Source organism: Rhinolophus sinicus, linkage group LG02, assembly GCF_036562045.2.
Source record: "Rhinolophus sinicus isolate RSC01 linkage group LG02, ASM3656204v1, whole genome shotgun sequence".
Lineage (NCBI taxonomy): Eukaryota > Metazoa > Chordata > Mammalia > Chiroptera > Rhinolophidae > Rhinolophus > Rhinolophus sinicus.
In genome coordinates this window covers 49294137-49315392 of record NC_133752.1, presented here as the reverse complement: position 1 = coordinate 49315392, position 21256 = coordinate 49294137, and the positions used below count along the sequence as shown (strand labels likewise).

Sequence of the window (21256 nt, the reverse complement as noted above, 5' to 3'; positions counted from 1 at the left end):
TGGGGAGGCTTGTGCAGTGACGTCGGTTCGGACAGCGCTGTGGCCCGAGCTTTTGAGTAACTTGCAATAGGGATTATCATGGTCACGTTACTCTGTAAGGGGGGGGGGGGGGGGGGCGGTCCCCTAGGTACTTTGCATAAAATGAATTCCTATTATCAGCTTTCTCAATAAATGAGAAAGGATAGTGTTTACGCGTACGGAACAGTTCTAACAAAAATCCCCAAACCTAGTGAACGCGGAGACTGCCAGTCTTTAACCAATGTAAATAGACTGATGTCAGATAAACATTTATATGAATGACTTGTAAGCTTGCCTCTGGGGATGAAGAAAGTTCTGAAATGGAAGTTCTTGCTGACCCAGCCATCTGGCGTGGACTTTTACTACCTATCTTTCCCCAGTGATAAAAGTTACAGTATTTTGCTGCATAGGATGTAATGCAGAGGGACAGGAGTTCTTGCAACCCTATTTTATCAGAGGACAACGGAATGCTTCTGAGGCTGTATTGGCCCTGGGATAATGGTACTCTTGATCTGGGTCTTTATAGGGTATCTCTTGTGGTTGGGGTATAGGTAAGATATTTAGGCCAAGGGCCGGCTTTGCTGGCGGGGACTCCTGACCAGCCATTCTCATCTATGTATTTTGTTAAATTAATTAAACAGGGAAGCTATGAGATTGAGGTGGTTGTAACGCCATAGCGGCCAACGCAAGCAAACTAAAACCTAAACCTTTAAATGCCTCAAAGTTATGAAATCAGAACGCGATGGACAACGAATCACAAACAGCCAACTAGGCTTTAAACTATAGCAAATCAAATAATTTCCTGTCTTTGCTTCTGCACTTTATATAAGTCATCCCCTCTCCCTCCTGTGAGCAGGTTTCTTCTAACCACTTCCAGTTTGGCACTGCCCCTATTCATATGGATACATGCTTAAATAAACTCTTAAAATATTGAATATGCTTCAGTTTATCTTTTAATAGTTTCATGCCCTTTTCATCTGGATTCTCAAACTCAACAAAGACATCTCAAACTCCAACTCAACAAAGACGTTGCCTTGGTCTTTGGAAAGATGGGTTTCTGTAGGCATATCAAGCACTTAGATTGTCTCTAAAGTGGAAAAAATCCATGAGATGTGATTCTTAGTTATACTTCTTGGAAACCTCTCAAATGTGTTTTCTATAGCTTTCGGGGGAAGATTTTACCTTTGAGGGAAAGATTTCACCTTTTCCCTTCCTTTACATCATTTTTAGGATATTTAAATTTGGAGTAAGAATGCTGTATGTTGTCTTGTTTCTGATGAAAAGAACTCGGGGGAGATACAGAGAAAACTGGAACTTACAGAGTGGCCAGATCTTCCCCTGCAGCTTGATGCAAAAGTACAAGTCTCAGAACTGGTCCTGCAATTCTACCATCAATGGGAGCACCCTTATCTGGAGCTAGGCCACTTCTACTTTTCTTGATGAGCTCATGATTCGAGAGCAATCATCAAAACGTGTGTGTGTGTGTGTGTGTGTGTGTGTGTGTGTGTGTGTGTGTTTGGTAGGAGAAAGAACATTGCAACTGAATTTGGGGGTAGGGGGTGGATGAAGGTGAAAGCTGAGTTTCTGAATTTATTTTGTTTGACCACATTCTCCTCCACTGAAACATTCATAAGAGAGCAGCATCTTCTCTTTAGCACTGCCATGGCATTTGGAATTGCAGACATAGTCCTACATATAAGATATTTTCCTCTCCTGAAACATTAATAGAACTGTGTTTTATCTCTTTTATGGAATTTAAGTAATTTTCCTTTGTATTATACTAATTTGTATGTTTTTTTCTCATTTTTGACTGTAAATGCCTAAAAGTCAGAGACTGTAAATAATTTAACAAAATATGTATTGAATTCTTGCTTCATGAAAGCACTGCACTTAGCACAGGGTATACCAAGGAGAAAAAATCCTATTCTCAAAGAGCACACAGACTACAGATGGTCCCTGACTTACAACGGTTTGACCTAAACAACTTTCAGATTTTATTGCCAAGGCACTGTATGTATGCTCAAGGTACTCAACTGCTGTAAACTCCAGAAAAAGCAGACACTGGATTATCTCTAAAAGGACCTGCAAGGCTCTGATTTCTCACCCTGGATCATGGGTCCCTAGAGGAAAGGACTCTGTTTGCTTTTTAAAAAGTTACTATCCATAGGAACTGGGATGGTTAATTTTATGTCAACTTGGGTGGGCTATGGTGTCCAAACATTTAGTCAAATATTGCTCTGGATGTTTCTCTGAGGATATTTTGAATGATTTTAACATGGACTTAGAGTAAATCAAATTGCCCTCCATAATGTGGGTGGGCCTCATCTAATCAGTTGAAGGCCTAAATAAAACAAAAGACTGAACTCTTCCAAGAAAGAAGGAATTCTGCCAGCAAATGACCTTCAGATTTGAATTACAACATCAGCTATTTCCCGAGTCTCCAGCCTGCTGGCCTACCCTGCAGAGTTTGGACTTGCCAGCCACCATAATCACATGAGTCAACTCCTTGAAATAAATCATATCTATATATCTATATATCTATATCTATGTACACCAGTGGTGCCCCCAAAATGTACACATTTTAAGAGATGTTACCTATGTATTACTTTTCGAAGTTGAATTGAATTATGGTAGTAATGTGTAGTATGACATTCGCTCAAAAGATGGCGTTAATCAAATGAATGCTAGCGTCTTTCATTGTATTAGAATTTTAATACAGTTTTTTCCTTTCTTAAAATGTGTGTACATTTTTCGGCACCCTCTGTGTATATAAACATATATATATATATATATATATATATATATATATATATATATACACACATACATATATACAGACACATACTGTTGAATGTGTGTGTGTATGTGGGTGTATATATTATATATATATATAATATACACACACACACACACACATATATATATATCTGTTTACCTAACAATTCAATACAAAATGAAAGCAGGAGTATTTAATACTAAAAATAAATGGTAACGGAATGGATAAGTAGTTTCAATTGTAGATGTCTTTAATGATATTTTAGAAATGTTATCTATGAATATGTATATACACACTATTGGTTTTGTTTCTCTGGAGAACTCTGCCTAATTCAGGTAATATTACCTAGTGGTGAATAAAGTCATTCATTCCACAAATATTTGTTTAATGATAAATCAATCAAAACATTCTACTCTATGTATTCTTTTTTTTAAAATTTATTTTTTAAATTTATTGGGGTGACAATTGTTAGTAAAATTACATAGATTTCAGGTGTACAATTCTGTATTACATCATCTACAAATCCCATTGTGTGTTTACCACCCAGAGCCAGTTCTCCTTCCATCACCATACATTTGATCCCCCTTACCCTCATCTCCCACCCCCCCACCCCCCTTACCCTCTGGTAACCACTAAACTATTGTGTCTATGAGTTTCTGTTTCTCATTTGTTTGTCTTGTTCTTTTGTTGTTTTTGGTTTATATACCACATATCAGTGATATATTCTTCATTTTTATAGTTACATTTTTAAGCGCTTCCATATTCTTTATACTATTTGATCCTTAGAACAATTTTTACTTTCCTACTACATTTCATCTGATTTAGGGGTAGGTCCTAGAGAAAATGTTTTAGATTTTTTTGAAAAAATCTTTTGTCTCTCAACTTGAGATGTTAAAGTTATAAAAGTGGCTTTCAAGCTTAAACAGTACAATCATTAGCTATAATTGCTGTAGGCCTTAAATAATTTTATGTGAAGTTGGTGTTCTTTATATAAATTGTAATTGACAATAAAGTGACTATAAAATGATAGCTACTAAGAAATAGGAAAATAATAAGAAAATATTTCTGAGAGGCATCCCATATGTTTCCCAGAGGTGCTGGTAGAACTGTACTCTCATTGTCTACCATAGCAAGCTAAACAATAAATCTTAATATTGGCTTTTCCTTCTCCTCTGTCTCATGTTCCCTGATCTCTCATGCCTGCTTGCTGAGATCACCTCTCAAATAAACTACCTGACTGCAAGGCCTTGTCTCAGGCTTTTCTTTGGATGACCCCCACTCTGACACCTAAACATAAGGAGTGGCACCTAACAAACACACTAGTAGTTCTACATCCTGTTTCTAGACTCTTCTAATCAAAAACCTGATTGTTACCTTACTTGGTATAGTGGGCCTGAGTTGGCAAGACTGGTAACTCTGGCTAGGGAAATAAATTTGTAATCTGGGATGAAGAAATAATATTTTTATGCAAGTTGTACTTTTATAGTTTTACCTATAACTGCTGGCTTGTTTTTCACGCTGTTTAAATGCTTAGGCAACTTGATCTACTAAATGTGTGTGTGACTTAATAGATGTATAAGAGTTTTTTGTTTTTTTTAATGTGCGTAGGAAAAATATGTTAAATATGCAATTTTGCCTTATTAAGCTTGGAGTGCTGCAGGATCTAATAAGCTAGATTTGTTATTGTCCTTTGAAAAATCTATGGGAATTTTAATAAATACTTCTTTGTAAGTTGCATCTAACAAAGTAACCTAAAAAACAATTAAAAAACTAATGGACTATCATCAAATATGTGAAAATAAGGAAAGAACACATTCGACTTCAATTAAAGGTGTCATAAAAACCTATAGCATTTAATGTTAATAAAATGGAAGATTAAATATTTAAGTACATAAATTGTTCCAGGGCTTTCCAACCCATAACTCTATAAAACTGAGAATGGCATAAAATTGAAAAGAAAAAGAGAGGAGTCTTAGAAATAAACCCCAATATTTATCTCACCTAGAGATGGAGTGAGTATGGGAATCTGTACATTATGTTTTTCTAAGGCATATAATACATAAGCCAGTCATCAGTAACATTTTCTAAAAGGTCACCAAAGATACTTGTATGGGGAGTTGAAACCATCCTGGATTATACAATATCATTACAAGGATTCTTAACTGTGGAAGAGGGAGGCAGAAGAGGAGTATCATAAAGACATATAACTATGGAAGGTCAGAGTGCAGTGTGAGAAGGATTTGATCTGCCATTGCTGCGTTTGAAGATGGAAGGAGACCTTCAACTAAAGAAAGTGGGTGGCCTCTAGAAGCTGAAAAAGGTGAGGAAATAGATTCTCCTCTAAAGCTTCAAGAAAAGAACACAGCCCAGCTGACACCTTGATTTTAGCTCAGTGAGAACTGTGTTGGACTTCTATACAATTATCAGATAATACATTTGTGTTGTTTAAAGCCAAAAGAACAAAAAAGAAACTAGTTATTCATTGCACTAACATTAAAATTTAGTTTCAAATATTCCTTCTTTCATTTTGTATTAAACTGTCAGATAAACATACGGGTATTTATGTTAGTTTTGTTGGTAGTCAAAATTCTGGTTAGAAGGATAATTAAGAGACCTATCAACCGTGAGGTGGTTCAAGATGTTGATTAGATACATCAGAATGTTTTAAAAAGAAAGAAAAAGTAAATGGGTACAAACTACAGAACTGATAAGCCCTGAACACACAAGTTTTACAACAGGACTCGGAAATTCCCATTATCGTGGAGATGAAGTGAACCACAAGGGCCAAACAAAAAGACAAAAACAATTTTGAGCCAATATAAGTAAATGTATTTGATTGATTAAATACCAGAGGAAATTTGTGGGCTCAAAAAGTCTCAATGACATGACAGACAAGAGCTTCCGTTAAGGAATTTTCAGAAAACCTTAATAATAATGCAATTTTCATTAATACATAACTGAGGGCATTTCTTTCTTCAAATAACCATGCTCCTAGTTCTTTACATAACCATTCACCATTAGTAAGAGCTCACTAGTGATAATTTTAAAAGTCTTAAAAGTTAGCAGAGAATACCTTTTCAGGAATTAAATGTCATTAAATATCATTAATTTTTTCTGTGTATTCAAAATCAAAACACCTAAGCTTGTTTCAAATTTGAATGCTCTTTTCTGTCATTAAGGAAACATCTGATTGGCTACTGTGGGCCAGAAAATATGCTAAGTACAGGGAATACAAAGATGATTAAGATTGTACCTTTCTTATGAGCTTAGGGTCAAGTTAGAAAGATATATATGTCCTTCCCTGCTCCCTGTGTCTAGCCTCTGAGTCTCTGGCATTGCAGCTCAGCAGTCAATTTGTCTCTGGGACAGTACCTCTTGCAGGGTTCCACCTCCTGTTGGCTCTAGAGACACTGTCTTCTCTCCTTGTCACTCCAATCCTAGGAGTGGAACCGGCTTCTGAGTGTTATACGTTTCTGGGTGACTCACCATCTCAGTTTTGCTCCCGTAACCATGCAAGCTGCCTCCGTTATGAGGTACAGCACTCCTGCTTTTGGTTTACAACTGATGCCATCCTTGATTTCCTGTCATTGGTAATTGTCCTGTGGTGTTACAGCAATGTGGCCACTGTACACTCTGCCCGTAGAGAATACATAGCCTGTGTCATCTTGGGGATGATATGCCTTCTGTCATCCATATATTGTAGTCAAAGCCATCCATGACCTCTCAACTAGGCTGCTCCCAGAAGTGGTGGATGATTTCTATTCAATAGCGTCTCCATTTTAAATAGGATCCTTTGCAGCATCCAGGCTGTGTTGAAGTTTATGCTGGGGAAGGTTCTGACCAACAGAGCAATCATAACAGATGGGTTTAACTCCCTCTTGGGAGGTGTGGTGGGCTTCTCCATTCTTCTGAGTGCAGAGGTGCTCCAGCATAACGCAGGCGACCTGGTACCCAGATGGCAGCACAGTTGTGCGATCGGCCTCATTGTATTTGCCTAGAGGGCAAAACTCCGCATCGACATGGTGCCTAGGATGAGGCAGATTGGCCACATTACAAGATGTTTGAGTGAAGCAGGCCAGAGCCACCAGTTCTTCATCCGCATGGAGACCATCAGGATGACTAGAGGTTTCCACACAGGCAGTACCAATATTTAACTGAACATCCAATTTCTTTTTTTGGAAAGTTTGTGTTCATGGGAACGAGGTCTGCCCAGCAGGTTGGTCTGCACTGCTCCCCCAGCTCCATGGCTCCCGTCTAGCCGGTTAGGACAACCTGCACAGGAGGGGATACTGGTGTCCCCATCTCCAGTGGGAACTGATCTTTTCTGTTTTCTGGAGTAAGAAAGGTTCTTGTGGGTAGGATAAGATTTTCTGTGGTGCTCCAAGCCTGAAATGGATAGCAACCTACCAGACCCACCTCCTCTGGACTCCGCATGGCCCCAGCCATCTCTTAGTTCTGAAGTCTCTTATCTCCTGGCAGAATTTATGGGGAAGACTGAATGTACCCTTTTTCCCCTCACTCCTCCACATACCCGGAACCATCAGTATATATCACTTCCTAATTTCTATCAATATATTTTGTTAGTTTCGTACTGTTTTACTAACTCTAAATCTCAACAGATTTGTTCAAAAGACCATTCTATTTTTAAAGTACTTAGTGATGTATGTATGAGCCTTGCATGAACAAACTAAGCACATGACTCTTGTACATTCAGAACCTGACCATACATGTAAAAGCAGGATCCATTTTTGACAGATGTGAAACTACAGTTTATTTGTAATAAATAATTATATAATCTACTTATACCGTGTTTCCCTGAAAATAAGACCTAGCCAGACCATCAGCTCTAGTGCATCTTTTGGAGCAAAAATTAATATAAGACCCAGTATATTATATTATATTACATTATATTATATTATACCCAGTATTATATATTACATTATATTACACCTGGTCTTATATTAAAATAAGACCAGGTCTTATATTAATTTTTGCTCCAAAAGACGCATTAGAGCTGATGGTCTGGCTAGGTCTTATTTTGGGGGAAACATGCCATATGCTATGTTAAATGGTAAAGGTGCATTGCAGTCTGTTAGAGATGGCCAACTCCTCTGTAAGGAACAATATGTACTTAGTTTATGTAACGTTACACATAGATTCTGTAAAAATGTTCCCTAACATACAACTGTACCTCTAGCTCTGCTGCTTGTCCAGGTGACGGTATCTGACCAATAAAGACTTTTACCTGTAAAAAAAAAGATATATATGGATACAATTAAGATGCATCATAAGTGTTATAGTAAATGTCCAAACTGCTATAGGAGCAAAGAAATATGATTAGAGCTACTTGAATAATAGGGGAGGTATTGAAACTGATGTTTGATCTGGGTCTTAATAAATGTGCAAGTTTGCCACATAGAGAAGAGTTAGGCTAGTGCAGGTGGAGAGCAGAAGGAGCAACACCAAAGGTACAGGAGCAAAGGGCAAAAGAGGCTGTGTATTCAGACTTCTCAACCAGTGTATGGGATGAGGAACAGAATTTATGGGGAAGACTGAATGTACCCTTTTTCCCCTCACTCCTCCACATACCCGGAACCATCAGTATATATCACTTCCTAATTTCTATCAATATATTTTGTTAGTTTCGTACTGTTTTACTAACTCTAAATCTCAACAGATTTGTTCAAAAGACCATTCTATTTTTAAAGTACTTAGTGATGTATGTATGAGCCTTGCATGAACAAACTAAGCACATGACTCTTGTACATTCAGAACCTGACCATACATGTAAAAGCAGGATCCATTTTTGACAGATGTGAAACTACAGTTTATTTGTAATAAATAATTATATAATCTGCTTATACCGTGTTTCCCTGAAAATAAGACCTAGCCAGACCATCAGCTCTAGTGCATCTTTTGGAGCAAAAATTAATATAAGACCCAGTATTATATTATATTACATTATATTACACCTGGTCTTATATTAATATAAGTTATATTAATTTTTGCTCCAAAAGACGCATTAGAGCTGATGGTCTGGCTAGGTCTTATTTTTTTGGAAACACAGTATATGCATACGAGGTCTGACAATCAAGTTTGTGAACTTGTTGCCATGATTGTTGCTAACCTTTTTTGATATCAGAGGGATTTTCCATTATGAGTTTGTACCAATTGGACAAAGAGTTAACCAAGTTTACTATTTGGAAGTGCTGCAAATGCTGCGTGAAAAAGTTAGATGACCTGAACTTTTTGCCAATAATTCATCGCTCTTGCATCACAATACACCAGCTCACATAGGACTTTCTGCGAGGGAGTTTTTAGCGAGTAAACAAATAACTGCATCAGAACACTCTCCCTACTCAACTGATCTGGCCCCCAATGACTTCTTTCTTTACACGAAGATAAAGGAAATATTGAAAGGAAGACATTTTGATGACATTCAGGACACCAAGACTAATACGACGACAGTTCTGATGGCCATTCCATAAAGAGTTCCAAAATTACTTTGAAGGGTAGACTAGGTGCTGGTCAGTGCATAGCTTCCCAAGGGGAGTACTTCAAAGGTGACCGTAGTGATATTCAGCAATGAGGTATACAGCACTTTTTCTAGGATGAGTTCTCAAACGGAATTGTTCGACCTCATATATGTACCATGCTTCCCCGAAAATAAGACCTAGCCGGATCATCAGCTCTAATGTGTCTTTGGAATAAAAATTAATATAAGACCCAGTTTTATATTATATTAAAATAAGACCGGGTCTCATATTAATTTTTGCTCCAAAAGACGCAGTAGAGCTGATGGTATGGCTAGGCCTTATTTTGGGGGAAACATGCCATATGCTATGTTAAATGGTAAAGGTGCATGGCAGTCTGTTAGAGATGGCCAACTCCTCTGTAAGGAACAATATGTACTTAGTTTATGTAACGTTACACATAGATTCTGTAAAAATGTTCCCTAACATACAACTGTACCTCTAGCTCTGCTGCTTGTCCAGGTGACGGTATCTGACCAATAAAGACTTTTACCTGTAAAAAAAAAGATATATATGGATACAATTAAGATGCATCATAAGTGTTATAGTAAATGTCCAAACTGCTATAGGAGCAAAGAAATATGATTAGAGCTACTTGAATAATAGGGGAGGTATTGAAACTGATGTTTGATCTGGGTCTTAATAAATGTGCAAGTTTGCCACATAGAGAAGAGTTAGGCTAGTGCAGGTGGAGAGCAGAAGGAGCAACACCAAAGGTACAGGAGCAAAGGGCAAAAGAGGCTGTGTATTCAGACTTCTCAACCAGTGTATGGGATGAGGAACAGAATTTATGGGGAGAATGACAAGATTCGAGGCTGAAGAAATAAGCAGGTGCCAGGTTATGGAGGACATTGTGTACCTATAAGAGATGGGAAGCCATTTAAGAATGTTAAGCAAAGTCAGGCGGAACAATTAGATGATGATGGTTATTAATATACAAGTGAAAAAATTCGGCCTTGAACTTATTAAGTGGCAAAGAGAAAGGGAAAAGAAAAATAGACAGAACAGGACTTCGATCATGATTGAATCTACATGATGAGGGAGGAAATTGTGTTTGTGCCTAATGATCTCTCTTCAAGGTAAACTTTTTTGGTGTTAGGGAGACTGAAAGGACAAATGAAGCCACTGTTTCCTGAAAATAAGACCTAACCGGAAATAAGCCCTAGCATGATTTTTCAGGAGGACATCCCCTGAACATAAGCTCTAATGCGTCTTTTGGAGCAAAACTTAATATAAGACCCGGTCTTATTTTTGGAAAAACATGGTAGGAGGTATAAGCAATGCAGTGAAGAAAAACAAGGCTTCCAAGTGTAAGGATCTGTAGGCTTAAGCTTTATTGAAAAGATAATCAAGCAATATTGAGGTTATAAAAATTGCTTTTATTTCAAATGTGAAAATACAAAAACTACTTACATATAAAATTTAAGGGTATTCAAACATCCAAACTTTAAGTTTTATATTAGCCTCTTTTAAATGTAATTAAATTTAATTAAGACAATATTCATAGCAGGCATAAATATAAAGAAGATTGTATTTCTAAAAATTAAAATACAGGAGAAAATAATACATTCTGTCACTGATAAAAGCACAGAACCGTAGAAGTCAGTGCCATAGACTTCCTAACACCCTCTCCATTCCAAAAGAGAACTGGCAAACAATTATAGGAATCTCAGTGATGTTGGCAGTGACCAGGAGAATGGCCACGTGACCTAGAGAATGGCCACGTGACCTATTCCTGACCAATAAGACATGAGGATGCGCGATGTTTGCTGGAGAGTCTCTGCGGAAGGGTTCTTCAAGTCTATCATGGAGATACATCAAAATTGTTCACCTTCTTTCTCCGGGTGCTGCTAGGTCTGAATGGGTCCACGGAATAGCTACAACCACCATGCCACCAGCTTGAGCATGAAACCAATACTAAAGGTAGCAGAGCAGAGAAAGACCCTTGTTCCTTGGTGATATACTGAGCTGTGGAGCTCACCCTGTTTGAACTTCCTGTTACTTCATATTATAAATATCCTTACTGTTTAAGCCATCTGAATCACGGTTTTCTGTTACTTGCTGCCAAAGTCTTCTTGAACTAAAATAAGAACTAAATGTAGAACAAAAGTAACCATTAACTGATGGTAATAATGTATTGAATTAATTTTTTTCCTCTTGGTAAATCAATCTCAGTTATAGTCATTTTTTATTTCATTGTAATTCCTTCCCTGTGAGTTGTCATTAATCATTTTTTTTATACTGTCACATCTAACCATCTGTCCTCTACATAGTATTGCTGATAAAGACAAACAGAATAGAGACAAGCAGCAGCTGAATCTAGCTCTCTGTTAAGGTGCAAAGAGATTGTCTCTCTTTTATAAACAATGTGAAGTTTAGTAGTAAATTTTCTGATGGGAGCCCATAGAGACTGCATATGGAGGAAAGAATCTGATAATCTGCTAATAATTGTTTTTTAAAAATAAATACAACTAAGCAGTTTCTTAAAACTAGTAATATATCTTTCACTTACTTGCATCCTGGCTATACTGGGAACATTCATATACATTTTTACTAACTTAAAATAGTACATGCAAAGTACAAGCATAGTGTTTGGCACAAGGTATTCTTATTAGCAGTGGGCTACTTAGAGAGAACACAATAGTCTGCTAAGTCTAGCACTCAGTGTCCCAGTGTCTCTAAAGCTCCCACTAGTTGATTTGTAATGTATCTGCTTGCCTTCCTGTGTCTTGAGTTTTGCTTTCCTCCTTTCAATACACTTGAAAAATTCAACCTCAGGGCTAGTGTATGCCTTTCATTTTCAGATGCAAGCAGCAGCCTTGGCATTTCTTATCACAAAAAATCCATATGAGAAAGCTGGCAAGCCCAGTGAACTTCCTGGGCGGAGAGGGTTTTCTATCAGAGCTGGCAGGGTTTGATCATCCACCATCTTCAGAGTTTGACCATTGAGTTGGACAGATCTGCAAAGTAGAAGGACGCATCCAAGTTAGCCCAGTTGTCCATGCTTCACCTGCTCTATAAAAGTCGTGAGATCTTTTTAAGACCAAAAAAAGTTTTTGTGACAGCATATATTACATAACATGTATTTCAATACTATATCAGTTACATATTAGACCTAGATATTCTTTAAGCCACATTGGTAGAGTTGAGTAGTTGTGACAGAGACCATATGGCCTGCAAAGCCTGAAATATTTACTGTCTGGTCCTTTACAGAAAATGGAACACAGGTAATCTATATTAGGCAACATGATGGAAGTAGAAAAAGGATAAATATGACATAACTTTTGGATTTGTGGCAATTTACTTATGGGAAATAATTGAAAATTTTTTTATATAAAGCAAATACATATATAGAATGGAATGTAAATTTTATAAATTTAATGTAAAAAATGACAGTCAATGAAAGTTCCCACTTGTAACTATGCCCATAACCCTGTAACTCTCCTTCCTCAGGATATATGTATTCATTTTCTTTATATTGCTAAGATATTTTGGTAGGATGTGTATTGCAGTGGTGAAACAAAAAAGATTTTGTTTGGCTAAACCACAGATTCCAAAATATTTATGTTTCCTTTGCATTTCACTATTGGAATGCAAATTCAAAACTGAGTCAATAATGGTTAAACACAAGTGTTATTTCTTATACATCTATATCATTATTTAAGTCAAATGAATACATGCTCACAGCAATAAATGCAACATAGACAAGAGCTTAGGAAGAACGCTTTAGTCTACTTGTAGTTTTAGTGATAGTTATACTTCCATAATTCTAAATGATGCTTATATCGCTATTATCTTTTTCTCAAATGTTTTTTACATCATGGAAAAAAGTAAGCACTTTTTTATTGTTGAAAATTTAGAAGATTAGTTAATGTCAGAGTTATATGTACATCATATATGTAATATATGTAACATATGTAGAACACTTAAAATAATGCGTTGCATATAATAAGCACTATAGAATATTATTTATCATTGTTATTCAGAAATAAATATAACAAAAGCAACCTGTTAAATCATAACTATTTTTTAATATTTTGATGTATATTCCTTCATCTCTTTCCTATGCCTGTATAACACATACATATTTTCATTTAAACCAAACGAGTATACTGTACATAGTCTCTTAAATCTAGATTCTTTTTCCCTTGACACATCCTAACATTTGCTCACAGCATTAAAAATTCATCCACCACATCATTTTACAGGCTGCACAGGATTCTACTGGGTGAACATATCAGTTATTTACTTAATCATCTAATGTTAGACTTTTGTTGTTTCCAATTTAACATTATTATAAAGTTTTCTTTTTTAAAGCTCTCTCACACTCTATCCTCACTATCAGTCAGCAAAATAACTGGGTTCCACTTAACCTTGGTTGGTAGTCCAGCTCTGGGCTCTGTACTTTAAGACATGTCAATAAGATGCCCCTGCTCGTGCTGGAGGATAACAGCCTGCATTGCGGTTGTACTTGTTCCACATGCAGTGGGGTTTGTTTTCGTGCCTGTATCACATAGGTTTTTAGATGGGCTCTGGAGGAAATGCCATGACCATCACCAGGAAACCACAAACGAAAATAGGTTTTGAAAACATCTCTACATGACAGTGATAAGAGCTGTTCTGCATGACATTAAGGACCATTTACAAGGGTACAGCAAAACATTTCAGAAATACTTTTAAAGAGGCTACAGAGTTTAAAGGTAAATCTGATCATTGTAAGTTAATACTGCTGTGAGTTAAGAATGAAATATGGGCAAGATACTAGTAATATCAGCCTATGTTGTTTCATTAGCTATAAGTGTAGCTTAAGGATGCTATCAGTGTACTGAATGTAAGCTTAAAGTATGCTAATTATTTCTGTACTGGGAGGGGCAATGAAGGTAGGGTTTTATTTGAGGGTAGTATCTTGTTTCATATTTTGAAGTTAGTAACATGATGACAAAGAAATAGAAGACATGCTTGCGAAGTGTCTGATGAAATAGAGCTGGAAGACAATCCAACTGTCCTTAAATATTTGAGAGTTATTTTGGGGAAAATGAGTTTTTTGGCATGGTTCCAGATTAAGGGTAGCAAACTCAAATGCCCACAAGGGCCAAGGAAGTAATATTTGCAAGTGCAAGTAAAACAGATGAATGACCTGCCTAAAGTAAACAATCCCAATTCAACTCCATTTAATTGGAAAAACAAGCCTAGAGTTGCCAGAGTATCCATTTTTAAAGAGAAACTAGAAATCCAGATATTTTAGTAGTTGTCAATTGAATGTTGATAACTAATTAAAAATAAAAAGTAACAGAGTGAATGCCAACCACCTCCACCAGAAAATGAGAAAAAAATTCCTCTAAACCAACTTGTTCTCAGGCATGAGGTGTAGTTTCCAAGCTCTGCTCTGGAGAACAGAACTAAGAGCAGAAGAAAGGCACAAAGAAACTCAGTTTATCCTTGCCAGAAAGAACCGTCACCAGAAGAGGCTGCGAGTTCCAACAGAAGAGGAATCAAAGAGAGCTAAATGGCCTTAGATACCCACCTAACATGGGACTAAAATGATCTCCTAGGACACTTCCAACTTTACAAATATTATTCAATTATTTCAGAAAAGCTTTTCCCTCATCAGCATCGGACACCAGTATGCTAAAAATACCCACTTCAAAAGGGGTCAGAACTCAAATAGAGAAAAGTATCTGTTACCCAAATATGCATTATTTACAACAGGGGGGAAAGACTTAAAACAGTAGGGAAATGGGTAATTTTACAAAACATGCAACCCATTAAAAATGTCTACAAAGGCTACATATGGTTCCCCCTCCCATTTTCCCATTAGAGGTTGTATGATTACAGTTATAGTACAATAAAGCATAGTAGAATATAAAGTAATGGTACCCAGTGTTAACAATGCTTGTCTATGGGGGTAGGACTTTGGAGAAAGCATGCTTACTGTCCTTGTTCAGGTTATGATGTTAAATGTCACCGAAAATATCACTCATATAGTATTTGCAAAGATGGGAGGAGATAGTGAGAATTTTATAAACTCTTAATTTTTTTCTGCTGTAACGTGAGAATAGTCATGATGAAAAGAGCTCCTTCCAACACACATTAGACCGAACGAAATCTGACAATGTCTGTGCGCCTAACTCTTTAAGGCTCATAGTCATTCTTGGATATTTTGTTGAATATGGTCTTTTATAAGACATGTTCAGTGACTGGCTTTTAAAACCAAAATGTATTTGAAACAACTTCAAATAACCCACCTGAAATGTACATTTCTGGCCATTTTTTCTTACTCTAATTAATTAAAAAAGCTTCTTTAATGCTATAAGTATTATAGCACCCAGCTCACATAGTATAATATTTTACACCAATCCCATGTCCTCAACAGCAATTATATATATGTATGTTTTGTTTTAGTGACAGTGTTATGGAGAATTATAAATCTTTTTAGAGCAAATAATTTAAATGCATTGAGTGGGTCTTGATATATCAAGACTATAGTTGTTTTGAAATGCAAACTATTCCCTAAGATAACTGCTAGTTTGTGTTCATACCTTTTTGCTTTGGACTCTCAGATTGAGTTATACCTGTAGTAATAAGTATTCATATATAAACTTCGTGAATATTAAGAATACTCAGAACTTGAAATAGTTGTTTCTTTTTCTCCCTATCAACTCTATTCTGATAAATAAATAAGTGTTTACAAATAAATAAATTTAGTGTTTATGAAAGTTTGAAATGAACAAGGAAAAATACTCACTTGGAAAATAATCCATCAGATCCTGAAGGTTTTACAATGTATCTGTCCACTTGTTTGTCAAATAAATAATATGGTAACTGCAAGTGCTTGGTGACATTATGGAGGTTTAATGCATACAGAGTCAAATCTCCTTCTTTATACCTTGGGCTAAAAGCAAATAGATTAACTCAGTAAAAATATTTCTTTAATTTAAGCAATTAGAAACTTGATTACAAATATAATTATGGATACTAAGCATTAGTATCTATAATGATGATGGGCCCTCGTTTTATCCTGCCATTTATAATAATATAAGAACACTGATGTGGTCCTATTTGAAAATGTAATTAAAAGTAGTGCTCTTCACACCACTGCTGTCTGGGCAAGAGCACTCTGAGATCTTTGCTGCTTTGCCAGGCTGAGTTGCTAGGAAGCTAGTCAGCCCATTCGTTTTCAAACATAGGAAGGTTAAATGGTAAAAAGTGAATTTTGTGGGTTCTTGTGAATTCCAATTATAAACTATATAAATGGGCTTTTTCTAGTCTTATGAAAAGTGTGAGACGAACAAGAAAATTAAATCTATTGATACTTTTCAGAATTTCTCCATCCAAACTACTCCCTCACTTCTTCCTAGTGGGGCTCTCACTATCCATAGAGTTCCCACTCACCAGAAACTGGAAACGGTAGGTGGTTATTTTGACTAGAATTAATATTTTAGAACCATCCTATCAGGAAAGACAGACTGAAAATAAGGAGAAAAAAAAATCTCTGAGATTTAGGAACATATTTGCTACCAAAGACCAGAATACTGGACTACAAAAATCTCTATAGCTTTTCAACCCCAGAAATTAGTTTGAAACTTTTGAAAACAAGATTGTTTTTGTTGTTCTCCTTCTCTTAATTCATCTTTTTTATATTAAGTGTATCCGCTGTGATACAAGGAGATAAGTTATTCATATAATTATTCATTCATTTGAACTTATACGTATATTTATACTCACTCATTGTCATTCAATGAAATAATTGTTCATATAAAAACATATTTGTACCATTATTTATTGAAATTCAGAGTATATTTCTATTATGAATTGTTACAATTAAAATCATTGTGAAAATCTTTGCTAGACTGCAAATGCTAACATTTAAGATATGTTTTTTAAGTTAGACTTTGGCACCATATTTCTATGAATATGGAAAAACATATAGAACAATGACACAGCTTAGACCCCCTGGGTAGATAGAGGACCACAGCGCATTAGAGTAGGAAGTTATGTGCTTACTAATTAAAACTTGTTGGTTGGTAAAGAGTATGTTGCATACTTACTGGTTGATGTTTGTGCAATGAAGGTATACTCGAAGTTTGCTTCTGTCTGGACCTTTCACACTTGCCATTAATACATTGGTGCCCACCAGTTTCTTAAACAGAAGAGAGAGCCAATAATCCTAGATGGGGTGGTTGGGAAGGGGAGGGACAAAAATAGATCATTACTTAGTATTTAACAAAAACAATGTTGAGCAAATAGTTATCCTACAAAGTATGTGACTGTTTTTCTAGAGGTATTTAAATAGGATTCATCTTCTGGCTTGTGTTACCCATGAATATGAGGGCAATATCTTGTTTGCTGCTTTTTATCACTGGAGAACTATGTTTCCACAATTCAGATGGCCATACCTATTAGGAGATAAAGCTCAAGAATGCAATTCATGGTTCAGAGGCAGTTTAAATATTTTTTGTTGTCTGACATACAAGAATTCGAAGCAAAGCTCAAAACACACAAACGTTTTAAAACAGAAGTTTTATCTGTTTAAGAGATTAAAATAATTTCCTTTAAAGACTTATAACCCCCTAATAAATTAATGGGTTAGGCAACAATCATCATTAGTAGCTATCAAGGTCAAAGAAAGAGAGACAACCAGATATTACATGTCTATTGATGGAAGCACACAACATCATCAGAACTCTGACAAAACAAAACAAAACAAAACAAAACAAAATCTGAATAAGTTCAATCCTCTAGTTCTAACTACTAGTTTACAAGAAACACAGGGGATAGAAGGACATGTTAATGATACAGGAATAAAATCTAGGATGTGGGAAACACTATAAAACAAATTACCTGGTTTCTTTAATTAATAAATTCCAAGGGACAAAAAAAGAGGAGAACTTAAAGATTAATAGAGTTAGATATATCAACCAAATGCAATATGTGGACCTTGTGGTTTTGAACATATTACCTATTAAAAACATTTGAGACAATAAGGAAAATGTGGAACACTGACTACATATTTGATGATATTGTGGAATTACTGTTAATATTTTAAGTTCTGATAATGATATTTTGTTATGTTTTTACAGAGAAGATACAAACTGAAATATTTACAGATAAAGTGATATATCTGAGATTAACTTGAACGTAATCCCATAGAAGGGAAGTGAGGAGTGGGTAGGATTATAGATTAAACCAGATTGGGGAGTCATATAATTTTCTCTCTACTTTGAAATTTTTCATAATAATAAGTTAAAAAAAACAAAAAACCATTCGATATATACCCCAACTCTTCCTTTTTGAGCTGAGGGTAAGTAGGCTCAACAGGGCAAACAGCTTTAGTTTCTCTGCTTAAATTCAGATTTTCACTTGAGACAAGAGTGGAATCAATGAAATGTTTTCAAAGGAGACACAACTTTCGCATGGTTCAGTGACTGAAGGGTAGAAAGTATACAAGCGACGGAGCCAGGATTTGTACGGACTCTTTAGAGTAATACAAGACAACTGTGTGGCCTCTAACAAATCACCCGACTTCATCTCAATTAGAACTTCCTTATCTGAAAATTGGATCTAAGACACCTGCCTTGCCACCTTCCAGGATTGTTACGCAAATCAAATAAGAAAACAATCATGTACAATGGGTTTAAGACCAAATCCCTTGGATTCTTGCAGGTGTCAAGGTGTCCATTTATTCGTGCAAGGTTTTCTAGCTGACTGTGAACTTGAGGAAGTATATTTAGTCCATATACAAAGGGTTCTTAATCAAAGGTTTATGTTTGGGCACTGAGAAGATTTAGATGACATAACAAATAGCTGGCACTATTTACAACAAATGACAGGATAACCTGGTTAAATTCTAGACAGTGTACTCAAAGTGAATTTAGTAAAAAACTATCTATTTACCTTCCTTGTTCAAGGTCCATTTAAGAAAGGGCCAGCAGTAGATTTTGGACATTTGTCTAATGAAATTTTCATGTTTGGTTTAACTCTAGAGATGGCTCATAATATGCTTGAGAAAGATAGATTCCTTTGTGCAAGATCATTTTTCTAAGAATTTTCTAAAAGTTATGACAGTGTGCCTCATGAGCATGGACTACAGATTAAAAGCAATTTTACTGGGAAATCTATCTACAAACCACAAAAGCCTAGCTTATATTTTGGCACGTGCTTTTCGCAAACAGCTTTTCTACAATATTCCTAATCCCCTTAGGAATTAAGTGTAGAAAACAGATATCCTCAAATGACATTTTAGACTATAAAAATAAGGGTTTTTGATTTCTCATAGCTATATCTATATCATATATATATAAGTGGCTATTTACATAGAAAGGCTACAATTTCTGATCTCGCACCAGATGCAGTCAAAGGTGGTGTGAAAATGAGATGCTATTCATAAATATCTTGAAGATTGTTAGCAAAATAGCCAATTCTTAAAGTGAGAACAAATACATGGTATTAGCTTATCTTGAAGTTAAGTAAATTATGATTTCATGATATAAAAAAGTCCCGGATACTGTGGCAGTTTTAACTTTGATTTACTTTGTAAAACATTTTTTTGATCTGAGTTTGATTATCTTATAAAATTGGAGTCATAAAATTTCATGTGACCCCGTTTTAAAAAAATCCCACACCATGGGGTGGCTGGTTAGCTCAGCTGGTTAGAGTGTGGTGCTGAAAACACCAAGGTTGCCAGTTCAGTGCCCACATGGGCCACTGTGAGCTGTGCCCTCCTAAAAACAAAAAACAGCCCACACCATGCCCCAAATGGCCCACATTAAAAGTATTATTCCTGGGTTTCAATTTCTTCTCTTGAGACACAAACAAATGTTAGAATGGATGATTTCTAATGTTTCTTCTAATTCATCTTTCTATGGTTTGGCTTCTTATTGACAGTATTGAATTTATTGAGAGGATTGAATATTCATATGAAATTAATAAAAGATGTGCCCTAACCAATTAAAAGAAATAGAAAAATAATGATCACTTACAGGTAAAGGTTCAAAATTTTCATCTACTAAGTGGTAGTTTCCAGCTCCAAAGAACACTTGCCTCATCACCACTTCAATGCCCATTCTGGCCGAAAGGCCCAACTTGTCCAGCCACCTGGAAGAGTGAGGTCCAGCTTTCTTCAGGTTTGGAAAATTAAATAACTCAATTCTAATTATATACTATTCTGTTTTATTCATCTATGTGGGAGGACTTGACAGGAAACCAGAAAAAAATGGTGTTAATTGTAAACAAGCCATTCAAATGAAATGGAGACTTTCCGTCTCTTCACATGTTTTCACACTTCTTCATGATAACAAATCCTGGAAGATTATTAATATGCCATAGAAATCCCCTTCAGGGTAAGACAGCATCTACAATTAAACAACTAGTCCTTGCCGTTTGGGACACACCATCCCCATGTGAGGTCTAAAGACTACAAGGTTGCTTGTAGTCAGCAGTAGTAAAATGTGAAGTAAGTAGAATCACACCTAGCTTTTTTATGGACACCTCCTGCTCCCCATCTTTAGCTAATGGCAAAACAGACATTTCCATTCTTTTCCCTACACCTCATACCCCTACCCCATGAGCACAGACAATTTGTGCTTTAGTCTGGGCTCATAAGGGTAGAAGAAGAAAAAGTAAGTCTCAATGTGAGGATATAGAACTATAGATTAAGAGTGTTCATGGAGTTATGGAATGTACGTTAACCAGTTGTTTAAAGCAATCAAGTTTGTTCTGGTTGGATGAGGAGGTGATTTAGTAAATCTTTAAATTTATTGGCAGCCCCTCTGGTATGACCTTATACTTCAGGCTCTAAACTTCTCGGGAATCTACAAATACTCTGTAGCTATGTTTACCAGCATCCTTCTCAGAGGCAAGGCTCTAGATACACTCCTTTATAATGTATTATTATTATTATTATTATTATTATTATTATTATTATTTTACA

General features: G+C 36.0%; 1 protein-coding gene and 1 pseudogene across 1 annotated transcript in view; one reads left to right on the top strand and one right to left on the bottom strand.

The window, feature by feature from the left end:
* Positions 1 to 6008: 6008 nt before the first annotated feature.
* Positions 6009 to 7323, top strand: LOC109447187 (transmembrane protein 163; annotated as a pseudogene).
* Positions 7324 to 10685: 3362 nt separating this feature from the next.
* The window catches only part of HPSE (heparanase), a 32588-nt gene continuing 22017 nt past the window's right edge, over positions 10686 to 21256 (bottom strand). Inside the window, exons 9-12 of the mRNA XM_019731371.2 lie at positions 20307 to 20421; positions 17376 to 17494; positions 16073 to 16219; positions 10686 to 12287 (exon numbers count right to left, since the gene is read on the bottom strand). Of these exons, the coding sequence (XP_019586930.2) occupies positions 12128 to 12287; positions 16073 to 16219; positions 17376 to 17494; positions 20307 to 20421 (541 nt within the window). The 3' untranslated portion in view covers positions 10686 to 12127. The remainder of the gene's footprint in view (positions 12288 to 16072; positions 16220 to 17375; positions 17495 to 20306; positions 20422 to 21256) is intronic.